This window comes from Podarcis vaucheri, assembly GCF_965113315.1.
Source record: "Podarcis vaucheri genome assembly, chromosome: 15".
NCBI lineage: Eukaryota > Metazoa > Chordata > Lepidosauria > Squamata > Lacertidae > Podarcis > Podarcis vaucheri.
The window spans coordinates 18,340,363-18,358,240 of record NC_138753.1 but is presented as its reverse complement, the minus strand read 5'-3'; the positions used below and the strand labels follow the sequence as shown (position 1 = coordinate 18,358,240).

Genomic DNA, 17,878 nt, shown 5'->3' with positions numbered 1-17,878 from the left:
CGCATGCGCGCCTCCTCCTCCTCCTCCTCCAGACGGGCGAAAGCGCGCAGCCGCACTCGTCGTCGTCTTCTTCGCATGCGCGGCGGCGGTACGGTGTGCCTCGTGTTCCGTTTGCGTCTCCAGCGGCTGGAATGATTGAGGGCCCAGCCCACTGATTGATTGACGGCAGGGGGCTATTTCTGGGTCAGCCTGCCAGGTTGCAGCATATATGATCTATTTGGCTATTTTATTTCGAACATTTCTTTTAGAGCATGTAGACTTCTTAGTGCATTTATGATTTTAATTTTTGTTTTGAACAGTTGTTTTTAGTGTTTTAACTGATAAATTTATTGTTTTGTTGCAAACCGCTTTGAGGTTTCTGTTTTTACAGTCAGTTTTATGATTGTAAAATTTTATACACTTATGAATATATATATATATATATATATATATATATATATATATATATATATGCTTTCGTAGATTTTCACGGGTACAGGAATGCAGGTTTTGGTGTCTTCGGGTGTCTTCCCGTGTAAGAGTCGGGGTGTCTGTGCGACGTTTCGACGAGGTCTCACTCGTCATCTTCAGGCTGGTGCTTTCGGCTTCTTGTTACTGCTCTGATTCTGCTCTGTTCCAGTAACAAGAAGCCGAAAGCACCAGCCTGAAGATGACGAGTGAGACCTCGTCGAAACGTCGCACAGACACCCCGACTCTTACACGGGAAGACACCCGAAGACACCAAAACCTGCATATATATATATATATATATATATATATATATATATATATATATATGCTTTCGTAGATTTTCACGGGTACAGGAATGCAGGTTTTGGTGTCTTCGGGTGTCTTCCCGTGTAAGAGTCGGGGTGTCTGTGCGACGTTTCGACGAGGTCTCACTCGTCATCTTCAGGCTGGTGCTTTCGGCTTCTTGTTACTGCTCTGATTCTGCTCTGTTCCAGTAACAAGAAGCCGAAAGCACCAGCCTGAAGATGACGAGTGAGACCTCGTCGAAACGTCGCACAGACACCCCGACTCTTACACGGGAAGACACCCGAAGACACCAAAACCTGCATATATATATATATATATATATATATATATATATATATATATATTTGCTTTCGTAGATTTTCACGGGTATAGGAATGTAGGTTTTGGTGTCTTCGGGTGTCTTCCCGTGTAAGAGTCGGGGTGTCTGTGCGACGTTTCGACGAGGTCTCACTCGTCATCTTCAGGCTGGTGCTTTCGGCTTCTTGTTACTGCTCTGATTCTGCTCTGTTCCAGTAACAAGAAGCCGAAAGCACCAGCCTGAAGATGACGAGTGAGACCTCGTCGAAACGTCGCACAGACACCCCGACTCTTACACGGGAAGACACCCGAAGACACCAAAACCTACATATATATATATATATACACACACACAGTGCTTTTTTCTGAGGCATGCAGGTGTATGCATATCCCTAAACATTTTGTGAATCTGTACTTTTGTTCATTTACTGTATTTATTTTTCCTGAACTATAAAATGGTGGTTTTCTTGAGTAAAAATGAGAGTACCCCTAAACATTTGGGGTGGGGGAAGCACTATATATACACACCACTCTTCAGCCTAAAAGGCTCCCAGAGTGGCTGACATCAATTAAAACAAAATGATCCTGGGGGGTGGAATCAAACTCAGACGCTAGTTCTTCAGCAGTTCTAAAAATGACTAGCTTGCATAGTTCAGAGGCAGGAGGTACCTGCCGGAGCGAGCCTTGCTTCCCATCTCCCCCACTGCGGCAGCCTGGTGGGATGGCTGCTGCCAGGTGACAGCTGAAGGAAAGGAGGCCTGATGGAGCTGGCCAATCCTATGATGGGAAGTCTGATAAACACTTTGCAGAGGGGTTTCATCAAGTGCTGCTGGTCTTAACAGCAAAAGCAGCTTGTAGCACCTTGAGGTCGGGCTCCAGTCTAAAAGCTGGTGGCTGTGCTATGTAATGAATTTGTTAACATGCTACAAGGCTCTTTGGAGCTTGATGAAGCTTCCTTCTGAGTAAGGGCATACAACAGCAGCCTCAACCCAAGATGCACACATATTTAGAAGTAAGGCTTGTTTCTCCATCTGGGTAGCTAATATTCCACAGCAGAATGGTTCTGAAAATGGAGGTTCCAAACAGGTGTAACTCTGAAGATACATTTAGTCAAGTCTGCATTTGGTATGTTTTGCTTTCTGGGGGGGTGGGATGAGGGAACAGAAGTTGTAGTTTTATTTTTATGTGTATTCTAGCCTTGTAAGCAGCATTGTGTTGTTAGAGTATGTGGTATAGTGGTTAGAGTGCTGGACTAGGACTTGAAGGAAAGGTTGGATAGGAATGTAATAAAATTAAGTCCCACAGAGTTCAGTGGGGATTGCTTTTGAATGAACATCAAATGTGTCATGGGATCAGATTGAATACCTTCCTGTTGTTTAGGGTGTATATTATTTGATGCCTAACTTATCTTTATCTGCTCTTGGAAGAAGTGTTTTATGTTTCTAGGCAAGAATGTAGCAATGGAATGAAGCCTTTTCTTTTTGGAAAAGAGGCAGAAATTCAAAAGATGTAGGTTTCTCCAATATGGAGATCCAGTGGGCAAAGCTTACCTTTCTGAATTTCTGTCTGTCACAAAGGTACAGGAGGAGCTTGTGGGCTGTGGCCAGTGTTAGCCCTACACAGAGTAGACCCATTGAAATTAATGAAACTAAGCCCATTAACTTCAGTTTAAAAAAATAAATGGTAAAGGACCCATGAATGGTTAAGTCCAGTCAAAGGCTACTATGGGGTTGCGGCACTCATCTCACTTTCAGGCTGAGGGAGCTGGCGTTTGTCCGCAGACAGCTTTCCGGGTCATGTAGCCAGCATGACTAAACCATTTCCGTGTGGAACCCAGAGCACACGGAAACGCCGCTTACCTTTCCACTGCAGCGGTACCTATTTATCTACTTGCACTGGTGTGCTTTCGAACTGCTAGGCTGGCAGGAGCTGGGACAGAGCAACGGGAGCTCACTGCATTGCGGGGATTCGAACCAATGACCTTCCGATCGGCGAGCCCAAGGGGCTCAGTGGTTTAGACCAGTGTTTCCCAACCACTGTTCCGCGGCACACTAGTGTGCCGCGAGATGTTGCCTGGTGTGCCGCGGGAAAAATTAAAAAATTTGAAAGATTTTTTTTTTAAAGTCAAATTTTCGATTGGGGCGCCGTCACTAGATGACCCCTGGGGTTCCCTCCCCCCTCCCGCTCTGCGCCTCCCTCCTCCTCCTCCTCCGGGGAGGCCCTTCCTGGCTCTCGGCCAAGGCTTGGTGGCTGCCACTCGCTCGCCCACCCGTCCCTCCACCCCTGCACCCGGCCTCTCCCCCTCCGTCCCTGGCACGGGGGCTGCCGGGATCCGTAGTCCCCTCGCCCTTGGGCTCCGCGCCCGCGCGGGGTGCACAAACTACGTTTCCCAGCGTGGCCTGGCGGGCCGGGCGTTTTATTTGAAGCGCTCTTCTCCCGGCCATGGAATGAGCGCAGCGGCGGCGGGCGGGCAGGGGCTCTTCCGCGCAGACCCTGCGCAGCCTGCCTGCGCCCCTGCGGAGATCGGCCGGCAGGATGGAGCCCGGGGATCCCCGCGGAGGCAGAGGCCGCCCCCCAGGTAGGGCTGCGTCGGGGGGGGGTTATTTTTGCAATGCTGCATCTGCGCCGGAGGGGACGCATCGGACTGCAGGGAGACCCCTTGGCGGGCGTGCAAGGCAATGCATGCGTGCAGGCGTTGCATGGAGTGCAGTGCAATGCAATGGCAACGCGGCGCCCTGCATGCAAGCATGCAACTTCTACTGGCGCTCCGGACTTGGCAGGTGAGGGGGGGACCCAGTGGGCAGCAGAGAGAGCCGGGAGGGCGAAGGGGAGCCGGGGGGGAGCAGCGCTGCTCCCCGAGCTGAGCCCCGGGGGAAACTTCGGCGTCGTTGCGCCGGGTGTTGGAAGCGGAGGCTGGCGGGGGCCCCTCACCTGCAAAACCTGGTCGCCTCTCATATATTTCGTGCATTGCATTCATCGCCCGCTTTCTCCTCCAAGGAGCTCCCGGGGGCGCGCGTGGTTCTCCCCGTGTTATCCTCGCAACAACAGCCCTGCGAGGTGGGTCAGGCGAGTGGCCCAAGGGAGCACCCAGGGGTTGTCCTGGCCAGGTGGGGTGATTTGAACCCTGCTCTCTGCCCGGTCTTCGTCCTCATTTAGCCCCCACATGTGCATGACTGTGCATGACTGAGGTTTTTCCCCCTCGTCTTGGCTATAGTGTGAGTCTGTGCTGTTAATTAATGGGGTTCTGCCTTCGGAGAAGATGAGCCAGCCCTCAAGGAGGTGATTATGTAATTTGCTAGCAATTCATGTCCCTCCCGGCGTGACGCTGCGCGCTGACATCACGGGGCTGTAATGGTGGTGTGCCTCGAGATTTTTTTCATGAAACAAGTGTGCCTTTGCCCAAAAAAGGTTGGGAAACACTGGTTTAGACCACAGCGCCACCCGCGTCCCTAGAAAACTTTTGCCGTGACTCGGATTCGAACTGAGGTGGAGGGCCGTGATCTTATAGTGGTTAGTACTCTGCGTTGTAACTTCAGTAGATCAACTGAGTGGAACAAACAACTCTATATATTTTTGAATCAAGTAAAATGGTGGAGGGGTTTCTGACTGTTTCTTCCCCAACACACAATTTATTATTTCTATAGCCCTATCAGGAAATTACAATGCATACAAATAAACTGGAGCCAAGGCTGATTTTTCTTTTCTGGCACTGTTCGTGTGCTTTTTGACAACTGCAGAGCACCGAGAAAAGCAGCAGTTAAGGCTTGTCACATCACTGAATGTTCATACTGAAACAAGTTTTGCCTGCTGATTTATGCAGCTGTGCCAATAAAGGCACAGGGATCCTATTAAATTCTACTCTGAAATACACAGGTTCAAACACAGCTCTGAAACTACTAGACTGCTTTAGCACATTTCCCATGCATCAAATGGTAGCTGTTCTAATTCCTGTCATGAGGGAATGTATGCATGAGCAAAATAAGCGAAAAGACCGTGCAGACGGATCCTCTGTTTACTTAGAAGTAAGTCCTACTGAGTTCAGCTGGGGCTTACTTCCAAGAAATCAGGTGCAGGACTGCAGTCTCATGAAGAGTGAGCGTCGATGTCTGCAGTGCATGGGGCATCCCCAAACTATAGCCCCCAGATTCCCAGGTATATCACAAAGAGGTGAAGATTTAAAAAATCACACTGTTAACCCAGGGCAGATAAAGTTTGTTATTATAACCATATTGCAGCAGGCGTGACTGGTGAGAGTGTGGGTTATGCTAGCCCTGCAAAGTAACACCAGCAACAAATCAATATAGTTTATATGTAAAGGGGCGGGGATTTCTTTTTACACCTGGGAAGGTAGTGCAAGAATGTTAGCATGCTACATCAGTCACTGAGTGTACAATGAACATTACACTACTAAACAAGACTAGACCAGCACATTCTAGTAACTTGTGCTAGGTTCTTCTTTCATTAAATGTTGTGATTTTACTGCCCAGCTTTTAGCAGTTTAAAAAAAAGAAAAGGACTTTGGGTTGTATCTAATGAAGTTGGTCCCTGTTTGTATTTCCACTCATGCAGTGGATTCCCTGCCTCTCCTCTGTTTGCCCCTTGCAGATCTGGTTCACATATCTGTTCAGTTACATTGGTCACCACCATCCTTCTTACTTGGTGGCCTAGTGGTGTAGGTGAGAAGACAAAGAACAAGAAGTTTCTGCCCTGCGGTAGTGTAACATTGTTCTGCTTTTTGCAACAACATGGAAGAGCCTTGCGTTCCCTTTTCGTTTAGGGTTTATAATTTTGTATGTTTGTGAGGTCTAGTGAACACATTCTGCTTTGCCAAATCACAGAGCACCTACTTGATTGATGTGGTGATTGCTGTACATATTTCCAGAGTGGCTAACTCGAACTAATAAAGGTTAGGGTTTTTTAAAGACAACAATATTGTGTTTCATGGAATCAAGCCGTGGAGCATTTGCCATTTATTGAGGAAGGCATCTCCCTCCTTCCCTGCTCCTGTCTGCATTATATGTATGTCTATTTCACTGGAATTAATTGGATTTTTTTCCAAGTAATAGGTTTATGACTGAGGTGCCAGGCTGATTTTGTGATGGTTGAGATGGCCCGAACAACTTCTGTTCCTATTTAAACGACTTAACACTTCAAACCAAAAGGATGAAGGTGCTCCATATACAATTCATCACAGCACCAGAGGGTTGAAGAGGCCTGGAATAAAAGTAGTGTATTACACAGCGGCACTCCAGGGTAGTATATATCTCCCAACAGTAGTAAAATGATACTTCCCAATTGGTTTAAAAAGCAGACAGATTCCTGAATGGGGCCAGCACGCAAATGAAGTGCCTTAAAGAAACAGCTTCTCCTTTATCTGGTCCCAAACTTTATCCTTGTCTCACCTGGAATGCCTCTTGTAGCACAAGCTGCAGTGAAATGAAAGGGGGGGGGGGACCTACAATATCAGAGCAGCTCTCTTGCACAACCCCATGAATCTCAATTTCACAAGGGATGCCCCGGGCATATTCAGTCAGGCAGCTATTGTTTTTAATGTCTTTTGTTGCTGCCCTGAAATAGCGATTTGCTGTCTTTGTGTTCATTTTCCTGAGTGCAAGGCTGTTCATTTTATTTCATGAAATGAAACAGCCCAGTTATTTGCAGTTTTTATACAGCGCCTAGTAAAGGTGGGAGAGGAAGGAATGAAATATTTCAGGCAGCAGAAATACAAGATCTCCAGCTATGCTGAACTGAAGGTTGTGGATTTATCATCCAATACTGTGAAGTAAAGGGGTCCCTCCAACAGCAACTGTATAAAAGGAACAAAGTTCAAAGCAGTTCTTTTAATAAAATGCACTTAGGTTTCAAACCCCAGCCCTGATACAAGTTAGTAACGTATACAATGAAAGCTGCTGGACACATTAAAGCATCACTGAGCCTTTTTATTCTTGTTTACTAGGGAAAAGGAATCTTCCCCCTTGTACAGAAGGAACACAGTCAACAAGGTGAAGGTTGAAACTCGGTGTTACGTTAAATGCTCCTGTGATTTAAATAGGTTTGAGACTTGGGAGGGCTCCAAGATAGCTTCCTTCATACTCTCCAGAACTGAGTACCAGGACAGTGCAGACGGCATGTAAACAGTTCACAAGGTTCCAAAAATAAAATTTTAAAAAAGAAAACAAAAATAACTTAACTGCTTCTGCACAGCTTCACAGTTTCACTGTCCCAACTGTCCCAAACGCTGTGGGAAACAATGGTCAGTAATTGCTCCTTTCCTTTCAGGCAATTTTCCTATTTATTTCTCTCCCCCCCCTTCCTATGCTGGTATATTCCTTTCGTCCATGGCTACTTAAGAAATTAAGCCAAAAGAAATGTAATTAGCTACTGAGGACAGACTTTTTAAAACTGCAGGTATGAAACACATACATGAGACATATTCTGCCAGCAGTTACGTGTTCAGCAAACCTTTCATTGTTGTGAAGGCTTCAGCAAATGAAAAATAAGGGTTCCCCTGGAATAAATTAAAAAAGGGGGGGGGTCCAGAAGAACCTTAGTTTCCATTTTGTTTTACACCATTCTTTGTTCAAGAGCTCCGGGAATTGCTGGCATCCTAACTGCTGTGAGCAGCTTTAGGTATCATTTAGACCTGAAATTCTGCGAATTCAGCACGAGACGAGGAACTTCAAGTTATACAAACAAACTTGTTAAAACATCTCTTAGTGCCTCAAATATTCAGGATTATGAATCTAAAAAGTCAGCAGATTCCGCTGGATCTCCTCCTTTCTCTGCCACAAAGGAGAATTCACGGCTTTTCCGTGTGCACATCACTGCTTTCATTGCCATTGGTTGTGGTGGTTATGATGTATTGCGTCGTTTGTTGCTGATTCGCCGTTTGTGATTCCAAGGAGTCAGAATGTGTCGATGGCTGAGACAGACCCACTTCTATGCTACTGGAAAGTGAGAGGTTTGGCTTTACATCCAAGTCAGATTGACCTTCAGCTAATACGTAATGTGTCTATAGGAAAAGAAACCAACATAGGTTATCCTGTTTTTAATATTTTTCTCTCATATCAATAACTTATTTTTGCCTCAACTTTGGTTGTTGTATGTTATGAATACACAAAAAATATAGGTTAAGTCAATAAAAGTAGGAACTGTAAAATAACCTGGTGTTTGCTGCACCCTGTGGCACACAGGTGATTTATTAATTAGAGCAGGTCTTTGAGCTGGGTTAGCTATTCCTTAAATGTTCCTTGATACAGTAATCCCTCATCTTACGTGCATCCGACTTGCCTGATTTCAACCATAAGTAGCTGAAGGTGGGCTGGCTGAAACTGCCCAAGTCCCAAGCAAGGTGGAGAGTCGAAAAGCTCGTTTCGCACCAGGTCCACTAGGGGCTACCTGGTGTGAAAATGGTTTTTAAGTGCTCCACCTTGCTTGCTGGGCAAGGCCCACTCAGCACACTGACTGCGAAGGCTCTGGGATGCTCTCACAAGTTAATGTGAGCATCCCTAGCCTTCCAGGGCCAGTGTGCAGAGAGGACCTTGCCCGCAAACAAACCCAAGAGCTAAAAAGCACACCTAGTGCTAAAAGAAGTGTTAAGTTCTTGACCTCGCTTGCTGGGCAAGGTCTGCTTGGTGCACCAGCTCTGGGAGTGCCGGGGATGTTTAAACTATATGCCATTTTCACATACACATAAACCTTTGAACCAAGATGAGGGATTAGCATATATAGAAGGGACGAATTAATATTTCTAAAATAACAGATTTCATGAACATAGCTGACTCATTCTGCTAAGCATATATGTGATCTGACTTTGCCAGAATAAGATGCAATTTTACTCTTAGGCACTCTCAGTCCCCACATCCATAATATGGGATTAATCCTGGAACATTTAGAAAAAGCCCTATACAATAGCTTTCAGTTATTATTACCAAGAATTTTTAATGTTTCTTTGACCACCTATAATAATGCTGCTTAGGACGTATGCAACATATTTCAAATGTTCAAAGTGCTTTCCTTATATTTCCTCAGTCATCTTACCTGGGCGACTGTTTTCACTTGCCCTGTGTTCACTGTAGTGACAGGAGTTCCTACGGCTGCCTCCGCAATCACATACTGGCCCTGTGGGAGGGTCATCATCTGAATATCAGAGGCTAGAGGGGAAAATTGAGAAGATAAAGAAACAGAGTTAAGATGTAGTCCTAACGCACTGAATTTAGCCCCAGGCCTGCTCCCATATAAGGAGGGCAGGACCCTCACTTAAACACCATCAATACAAAAAAACATTCAGAAGGTCAAAGTAAGCCTTCTGGGTTTACCTGAAGCTCACTGAAGTCTACATTTCAGTCTGTGACTTTTAAATATAAATATATTGAGAAGATCAAGTCTGAAAACACTTGGCCCTAGCATCTGGAGGCTACAAGTGCATTAAAAAAAACCAAAAGGTGCCTTCTGAGATCTCTGTAAACTCTTTTTGTGACTTGTCAGAGCTAAACCTGAGACCTCCTAGCATAACCCCTCCAGTCCTAATTGGGATTTTTTACAATTTATGGGTGAAATTTAAGTATCATTGGCCTTCTAATAAAGGAAGCAAGGAAAATGTGCCTCCCCACCCTCTCTTGTAGTGGTGTATTAACATAAGCATCTTCTGATGCTTACAAAATTTTATCAGCTGCACGATGCTATGAACATCGTTTTCAGTTTACACAACACCCTACTCAAAACAATGCAATTAGAACAAGAAGTTGGCCTGCTTGTATAAGACATCAGAAAATGTATGGCTTGTAGCTCAACCTGGAAAAGAAAAGACTTGGATATGTAATACGAAGAAGCCTTACAGCTGTTGTTCTTCTTTAAGGGGCTTCTCAACCATTATTTATTAAATCACAGCTTGGAAACTGCGAATGAGGTGCAGGCACTTTTCCAACACCTCTGAGAGCAAGCAGTAGCAGAGCCTTTTTGCATACTTACGATAGCTGCGGAATGAGTTCCATGAACTGGGAAGGTATGCTTGCTGGACCGAAGAACCTTGCTGTGATTGGAGAGTTTGGCTTTGTGACGAGCTGGTTGCCTGCATCTGGGAAGGGCTGAGCTCCTGCTGAGATGGTTGGGATGAAGGACTTAAGGGCTGACTTCCCACCTAGAATAACAGAAGTGTCAGTTGCAGCATAGATCTTCAGGATCTCAATACTGTATTAGTTACACTATCTCCACTTGAAAGGTCCTGTTACTTACCTTCTCAATCAGTGAAAAGCAACAACACAAGGCAAGACAAAAGTTATGAATATCACACTTTTCACCTACAGCAAGTTACAGCAACAACTTTCCCATAAGAGGTGACTAAATCTACTTTCACAGCTGAGCTACGAACACCACCTGTTGTTTCAGTGCTTTTGCCTTGGAACTAATAAACACAATTTAGGCCGATACATGCATACCACATATTGTGCTTTGTTTAACCACACTTCACAGGTGCTGTCCCTTACAAGGGCGCAGGTGTAGTTGTAGGCAGCTTGGCCCCCTGCTACCACCACTGCCCCTCTTCTGGCCATAAGAATAGAGCTTGCTAGGGCTGGAGATGGGTTTTTCCGCTCCCACCTCTGCAGCCAGGGGGTGCTGGTTTAATAGACTACAGTATAGTGTGCCTTTTATATTAACTGGGAAGCAAAAATTTAAACAGTGTGGCTCGCTTTACTGCAATACTTGCTTTATTGTGGTGGTCTGGAACTGAGCCTGCAATATCTCCGAGGTATGCCTTTACACAGTTCTAATTTATAAACACTGGTTTGGGGTGTAAAGGAAAACAAAAAACCCTCAGCCAAAGCAGCATTTAAGGGCTTTTCATTGTTTTTCTCACAACAAGGGTGATAAAAAGCAACTACAGCCTGTCCTAAAGGTAAAGGGACCCCTGACCATTAGGTCCAGTCGTGGCCGGCTCTGGGGTTGCGGCGCTCATCTCGCTTTATTGGCCGAGGGAGTCAGCGTACAGCTTCCGGGTCATGTGGCCAGCATGACTAAGCCACTCCTGGCAAACCAGAGCAGTGCACGGAAACGCCGTTTACCTTCCCGCCGGAGCGGTACCTATTTATCTACTTGTACTTTGACGTGCTTTCAAACTGCTAGGTTGGCAGGAGCAAGGACCGAGCAACAGGAGCTCACCCCGTCGCGGGGATTCGAACCGCCGACCTTCTGATCGGCAAGTCCTAGGCTCTGTGGTTTAACCCACAGTGCCACCTGCATCCCTACACAGCCTGTCCTACTTATCAATAATTGCAACAGATTTAGCAAAAAGGGAGAGTGTCTGTATGTACACACTGAACGCATTAACACAGCATGGCTTCAGCCTGGAGAATAGGACCAGCGCTGCTTTGCTTCAGTGAATGGAGCCCTTCTGAGCATTATTACATCCTCAAACCTCTATGACAGCTGCCTCCCCCCATTTTCATCAGACAGACCGAGGAAGGCAGAAGCTAAAATAAAGAATTTAACATTTCTGTTTCGTTAGTCGCTGTAAGAAATAACTAAATAATGTATATATGGCTGACCTGTGAAGATGCTGGGGCTGTTGGGCTTGATTCTGTGACCTGGATATGCTGCACTTGGATGGCATGCTGGGCGTATGTCTGAGTGTCCTGCAACTGTCCGACGTCCACTGTGGAATGTTGAGACTGGTGGGGTGAGGTAGCCTGGGAGGAAAGAAACATAAAAGCACAACTCTGTCCTGTAAATGTTTGATGTCCTCTTGTGTTCTAATTTGTTGGAAGCCGCCCAGAGTGGCTGGGGTAGCCAGATGAGTGGCATCATCGTCATCATCATATATGATGGGGCTGTGGTTGCATTTAGTTCAGAATTGCTACTCCTTTTACTCCAGGGTCTGGATTCACATGTTATTGGGGCTGGGGCGCAATTATAGCTTCCCTGTAGCTTTATCCCACACTGGTCTGGTAATGTAAGAACACAGAAACTATTTGAAAGATGCAGGCGTGAACAATACAGTGGTACCTCAGGTTAAGAACTTAATTTGTTCTGGAGGTCCGTTCTTAACCTGAAACTGTTCTTAACCTGAGGTACCACTTTAGCTAATGGGGCCTCCTGCTGCTGCCAGATCACCGCCACACAATTTCTGTTCTCATCCTGAAGCAAAGTTCTTAACCTGAGGTACTACTTCTGGGTTAGCGTAGTCTGTAACCTGAATCGACTGTAACCAGAGGTACCACTGTACACTGAGGATTAGGGTTCCTTCTGCATAAGTCTATTGGCCCGCCATGGCAGGTAGCCAAAAAGAATGAAATAAAAGCCTTCCAGATGGTAATATTTAGTCTTGTTTCCCCAAAGATGGGAAGGCACTACAGCGTAATGGCAGAGCACACCCTTTGCCTGCAGAAGGGCTGAGGTCCAATCCCTGGCATCTCTGGTTAGAAGGGTGTAATACTGCATAGCTGGACTGGGAAAGTTCTGCTCGAGACCTTGGAGGGATGTTACCAAGCAGAGTGGACAGTGCTGGGATACATGGCCTGCTTCAGTATAACCCAGGTTGACAAGCCACTGAGTATCTCACAACCGGCCCCCAAAAGTGTGGTGCCTGGGGCTGAAAATCCAAATGATGGCAAAAATAAACTAAATAACAATTTGCTGACCTTGAGAGTACTTCCTATACCAGCCACCTAAGCAGGCCACATTGCCCTGCCTAATGCTAGGGCTGCCCTTACTGTCCTCTTGTGATTCTCATGTGCTTTCTCATTCATCTGTTATGGGAACAGTGTGCAATCTTGTCTTGAGGCAGCAGCAACCACACTGCTACCATAATGTAACTAATGTCAGGCCTAATGCCTTGGACATAGTGCCTCTAGAGGCTAACATGATACGAATATATCAAGTAATAATGAGCCATCACTGGTCTAGCAGGGCAGGGTTGCTGATTAATATTTTTTTTTAAAAAAAATCAAACTCTCCACTTAAAGCTAAACAAGAAATTTACCACCAACAGGAGGTAATTATCTTGATTTGTTCATGTATCTGAAAATGCTTTTAACATTTTGATTAGATGTAGAATCTTACACCAGGGAAACAGAAAACATTTCTAGAATATTACTTGCTAAACAAAGCCTAATTAATTTTAGCCATTTAATGAGAAATAACCACAAAGGAAATGCAAGACTGCAATAAGATGGATTCAATCAATGTTCAGATTGATTCAACAACAGCACTGTTTAGCCAGTTATCACCGGCAACTAAAATTATAGGGCTGAAAAGATTGTCTGCTCTGCATTTTCAAATCTATACATCTCATGTCTTTCGCAGCCTACCTGAAAGGCTGACAAGTAATTATAATTTATTTCATAGTTCACACTCCCATTAACCCTGCAAGGTGATTTTCCCCCTGCCTCCTAGTCCCTGAGTATTTTGTCAATTCTATCCCTCCAAAGCAGAGGCCAAACTTTACCTTCTAACGTGCACTATGCCCAATGCTCACTGCCACCATTAATTTATCTAATCTGTCTCCTACCCTTTTGCCAAGGAGCTCGTGCATGGCATTTTCCTTGCATTTTAAAAAAATCTTCACTAGAAGCCTGTTAGGCCGAGAGAGAGCGATAGGTTCAAGTACACTTGGGGAGTTTCATGACTGAGCAAATATTTGAATCCAGATCTCCCTGGCCCAAGTCCAATACGGTATCCATTACACCCAACTAGTGGGCAATTCATGCATTTTCCCCAACCCTCTGGTGGACCTTTCTTCTCTAGTTCATCTTCAGGTGATGGTCAGCTTTCTCAAGAGTGCATTTGAGACAGAGGCACAGTAGAGGCATCCATGACACCGAGAAAGACAAAAGCAAACTAGACAGAACACTCACCGGAGCCACTTGCACAACCTGTAGTATGTGTTGAGGCTGCTGCAAGCCGGGGATGTACTGGATTCGCTGGAAATCGCCCTGCGGAGTTCTGTAGTCGGTGGTCAGTGTCTGCGACAGTTCTGTCATGGCTTGGGTCAGTAAATCTGTTGTCTGAAGAAGGGGGAGATAGACAGAGGGATAGACAGGTGAACACTTGGCAACCTGGTAATTATTTCATTGCACAGGACATAACTAACAGAAACCTATAACTGAATAGTTAAAAGAAAACCTTACACACAGCTTCCTTCTACCCCAATGGTGAGGCCTAGTCTATGCGGATGACAGTGTGTCACAATCAGAAGAGGTATGCTAGAAAAATGGGCCTACTCAGCAAACATCTCCAGGTGTCTTCTGCAAAAGACCCTAAGCCACATTCTGTAGGGCATGGGTAAGGAACCTCAGGCCTGTGGGTCAAATGTGGCCCTCCAGGCCTTTGTCTAAATCAGTGGTTCCCAGCCTTTTTTGGCCATGCCCCACCTAAGCATCTCTAAAATCCTGACGTCCCCCCCCCCCATGACATATAATTCTTATTATTCAAAAAGTGAATTCCTATTCATGTGGAGGAAGCCTAAAAGGCTATTAACTGTTAATAACTCATTCTCGAATTGCCCCCCTTAAAAATCAAATTGCCCCCCTGTGGGGGCATGCCCCACGTTGGGAACCACAGATCTAAATCCTTTACATTCTCCACAGGCCAACCCCTTAAAGTCCCAGCTTCTCACACTCTTAAGACATTTGCTTGTCTGGATGGAAAACAGAGAAGGGTGTGTGGGTAGAAACAAGCTTACTGTACAAAGGTTAATTTTACATCTGTTGCTCTGCCTGCTTTCGCACCTGGTCCTGCCCTCCACTAGCATGTGGCACTCAGAAGGCTGCCCAGAAGGGAATGCGAGTAAAGTTCCATCTGCAGGGCAATGGTTTCCAAATTTCCTGCTCTCAAGGAACCACTTTTCACATTCATCAGTCTCCTAAGAAACATCTGATGTGGGAGAGCCTAATTCATACTTTGTGGGAGACTGGATTACTGTATCACACTCCACTTCAGGCAGCCTTTAGAGTTCTCAGAAAACCCAACATGGGACTTGTGCACTCCCCTGCTCCCCCTTCTTCATGAATGAGAGGAGGCTGAAAGCGTCAACTTTCATTTTTGAAGTAACTATGGTATCCCATTATGTCAGACTCAGGGAACTGTGGTTTGTTCTGACTGTGCTTAATTAAAGCAAACCAGGATGTCACACTGTGATATGATACCTTGGTTTGTTTTAACAAGTCACAAGGAACCATGGTTTGTCATTTGGTCGGAACTGGACCATAATCTTCTGGAATTTCCCAATGGTTCTATGATAGATCTACTTTACATAATTTTGTTATGTACCATTAAATACTTACCACAACAGTCTCCCCAGCAGTGCTTTCAGAAGTTAATACTGCAGGGGTAGCACTGATTACAGCTGTTGTCAACGGCACATGTATCGTGTTAGTTGGAATCTGAGCAAACTCAGGGTGTTTCTTGCGAATGTGTTGCACCATCTTGGTCTGTGGAGAGGTGGAAAGTAGATAGGGACAGGATAGTTTGATGATGATGATGATAATGAATTAAATCCCTATACCACCTTCAAATCAGTACTGACCACCGAGTGGTCATTTTGCACAAGTGGCTTGGCTAGTAGCACAAAACCACAGCCTTTCATTGTTTTTTATTTATGGGATTTATAAACCCACTCTTCGCCAGATGGTACCTGGGTGGCATACAACTGAAAATGATTAGCTATTCAGCACCATGAATAAAAAGCTATGGTACTTAGATACAAGGCCAGACTCTATAATCTAGCCATTAAACCATTCCTGAAAATGAACAATAAGGCTGCAGCGCAACCTACTAATTGCAGGTGCATCACTGCATAGAACAGCTATGTGTGTGACAACTGGTGATATCTACTCTTCCTTAGTGCCTGGATGCATGACTTGCTCTGAAAGGATGCAAATGGGATGCCCTTAAGAGGTACCTATCTAAGGAGGGCACTTGTATAGCAAGCTAATGCCTAAACAGGATCCTTAGTAGTAAAAGTACTAGTTAGTGAGGTGAGCATTACAATCGCGATGCAAAACCAAGGAAGTATCTGATCTGTGAGTCATGACTACCAGTCTCTAGTCTAGTCCGCCGTTTAATGAATGAGGTACATTTAGGCATCTCTGATGCTTGATAACATGTGATACGAGAATAGACATACTGCATCTATACATTAAAACCTGTTATTGCTGAAAACACCCATAAGCACGACACACATTTGGATGGAGTGATAGTCCCACAGTACCTTACTGCTGTACTGCTTGGAACAGTGAGGACAGCAAACTGGCGGCGTTGCTATTGTGCCCGTCAGCTGGGTGTGTGTGCTTAGCATGGGATCTGGCTCTCCTGGGCCTGCTGGACGCAGCTTTCGGATGCTCGGAGGGAGCTCAGCACCTGGGTGGTTTTTCAGGATGTGGGCTTTGCGTTTGCTGGCGCTCTTGTAAACCTGTGAGAGGAAGACTTGGACCGTGAATAAGTAACGCTTTGCTGAAAGCAGGCATCTATCTCCAACCACACAATATGCAATCCTCTGTAATAAACATTCTCAGCAACTGAGTGCCGTATCAGATGCATGGTTTTCTTATATACATACAACTCACATATGCAGGTTTTGATTGTTAACTGTGTTACAGAGCTATAAAGCCCAGGGATGGAAAACCCGTGGAGGCTCTCCAGATGTTGCTGGACTACAACTCCCACCATTCCTGACCATTGGCTGTGCTGGCTGGGGCTGATGGGAGCTGAAGTCCAGCAACATCCAAGGGCCACAGGTGTCCCATCACTGAGCCTTTCGTCTGGCGTTCTGCATCACTATGCAAGATCACACATTTCTATGCCATATTAATGAATATAGAACAACTACCACATCAGCATGAAAAGGTCAGTTAGCAAGCATTTGAAATCTAGCATTCAAGCCCTGCTCGGGGAAGTTTTTAATATTGTATTGTGTTTTGATTTGTTGGACGCCGCCCAGCATATAAATTATCATAATCATAATCATCAATCTACCCTTTTACTATTTTTTCACCATGCAGATTCTAAATACAACAGTTAAATGACATATTTGATAAATCTCTAGTATGCACCAATGCAGACTTTAGTTCTAGGATCCTACACAATATTTACTGATACAAACTTTATGGAGTACCTTACAGAACAGAGCATAGGTTCGTGACTGGTATTCTGAGCTTATTTGAATCCAGTTCAGTTTTAGGAAATACTTTCTCCTTAGTTCTCTCAGTTTTCCTGATTGTGCTCCCCTGCCTGACACTAGGTCAATCTTTCTGATTAACATGGATCGACTTTGACAAGCATAGGCATTCAGTGTGAAACTATAGCTCATTCAAATCCTACAAATTCCAAGTGGGAAAATGACTTGTTGCTTGTTAAGAGTGAGACCCTTCTACACCACCTAACAGCACAATACAACAAACCTCCCAATTTGTAAAGCACTTTGGAACCTCTTCTATGGAAATGTGCTATTTAGATCCCTGGAAGTAGGCTGTGAGCTCAGATCCAAACTTCTCTTCTTCAAGTGCTTTCCATTTAATTCATTAGAGCGGCAGAAATATTTTTTGGTCCTCTCCTCAACAGGAAAAGAAATGAATCAGAAATGGGGGAAATTGCAAGAGCTGTTGCAGATTTATACATGGAGTATGATTCCATGCCCGCACCAAGGGATAGGTGGGTTCATTTCATACCTTATCACAGTACTGACAGAAATAATCTCTGTTGGGCTTGATGATGGGCAATGTTAGCTCTGGCACCTCCTCTATTTTCATGTCTGGATGTCTCTTTGATAAATGATTCACCTAAGATGAAAAAGCAGCGGAATAAAAAATATGTTACAGCAAACAGCTAAACA

The 17,878-nt window shown here is 45.0% G+C and overlaps 1 protein-coding gene and 1 long non-coding RNA gene across 6 annotated transcripts in view; one reads left to right on the top strand and one right to left on the bottom strand.

The window, feature by feature from the left end:
• The first annotated feature begins 63 nt into the window (after nt 1-63).
• Nucleotides 64-7,744, top strand: LOC309520160. The gene is made up of 3 exons (XR_014214152.1): nt 64-196; nt 6,120-6,306; nt 7,010-7,744. It is a non-coding gene; the product is annotated as an uncharacterized lncRNA (long non-coding RNA).
• Nucleotides 6,968-17,878, bottom strand: part of PRDM10 (PR/SET domain 10) — a 77,545-nt gene continuing 66,634 nt past the window's right edge. For all 5 annotated transcript variants that reach the window (XM_082201357.1, XM_082201355.1, XM_082201356.1 and 2 more), the window contains 8 exons: nt 17,715-17,825; nt 16,259-16,459; nt 15,333-15,479; nt 13,905-14,054; nt 11,598-11,738; nt 10,024-10,192; nt 9,094-9,206; nt 6,968-8,065 (listed from right to left, as the gene is read on the bottom strand). In XM_082201357.1, the coding sequence (XP_082057483.1) occupies nt 7,853-8,065; nt 9,094-9,206; nt 10,024-10,192; nt 11,598-11,738; nt 13,905-14,054; nt 15,333-15,479; nt 16,259-16,459; nt 17,715-17,825 (1,245 nt within the window). In that variant the 3' untranslated portion in view covers nt 6,968-7,852. The remainder of the gene's footprint in view (nt 8,066-9,093; nt 9,207-10,023; nt 10,193-11,597; nt 11,739-13,904; nt 14,055-15,332; nt 15,480-16,258; nt 16,460-17,714; nt 17,826-17,878) is intronic.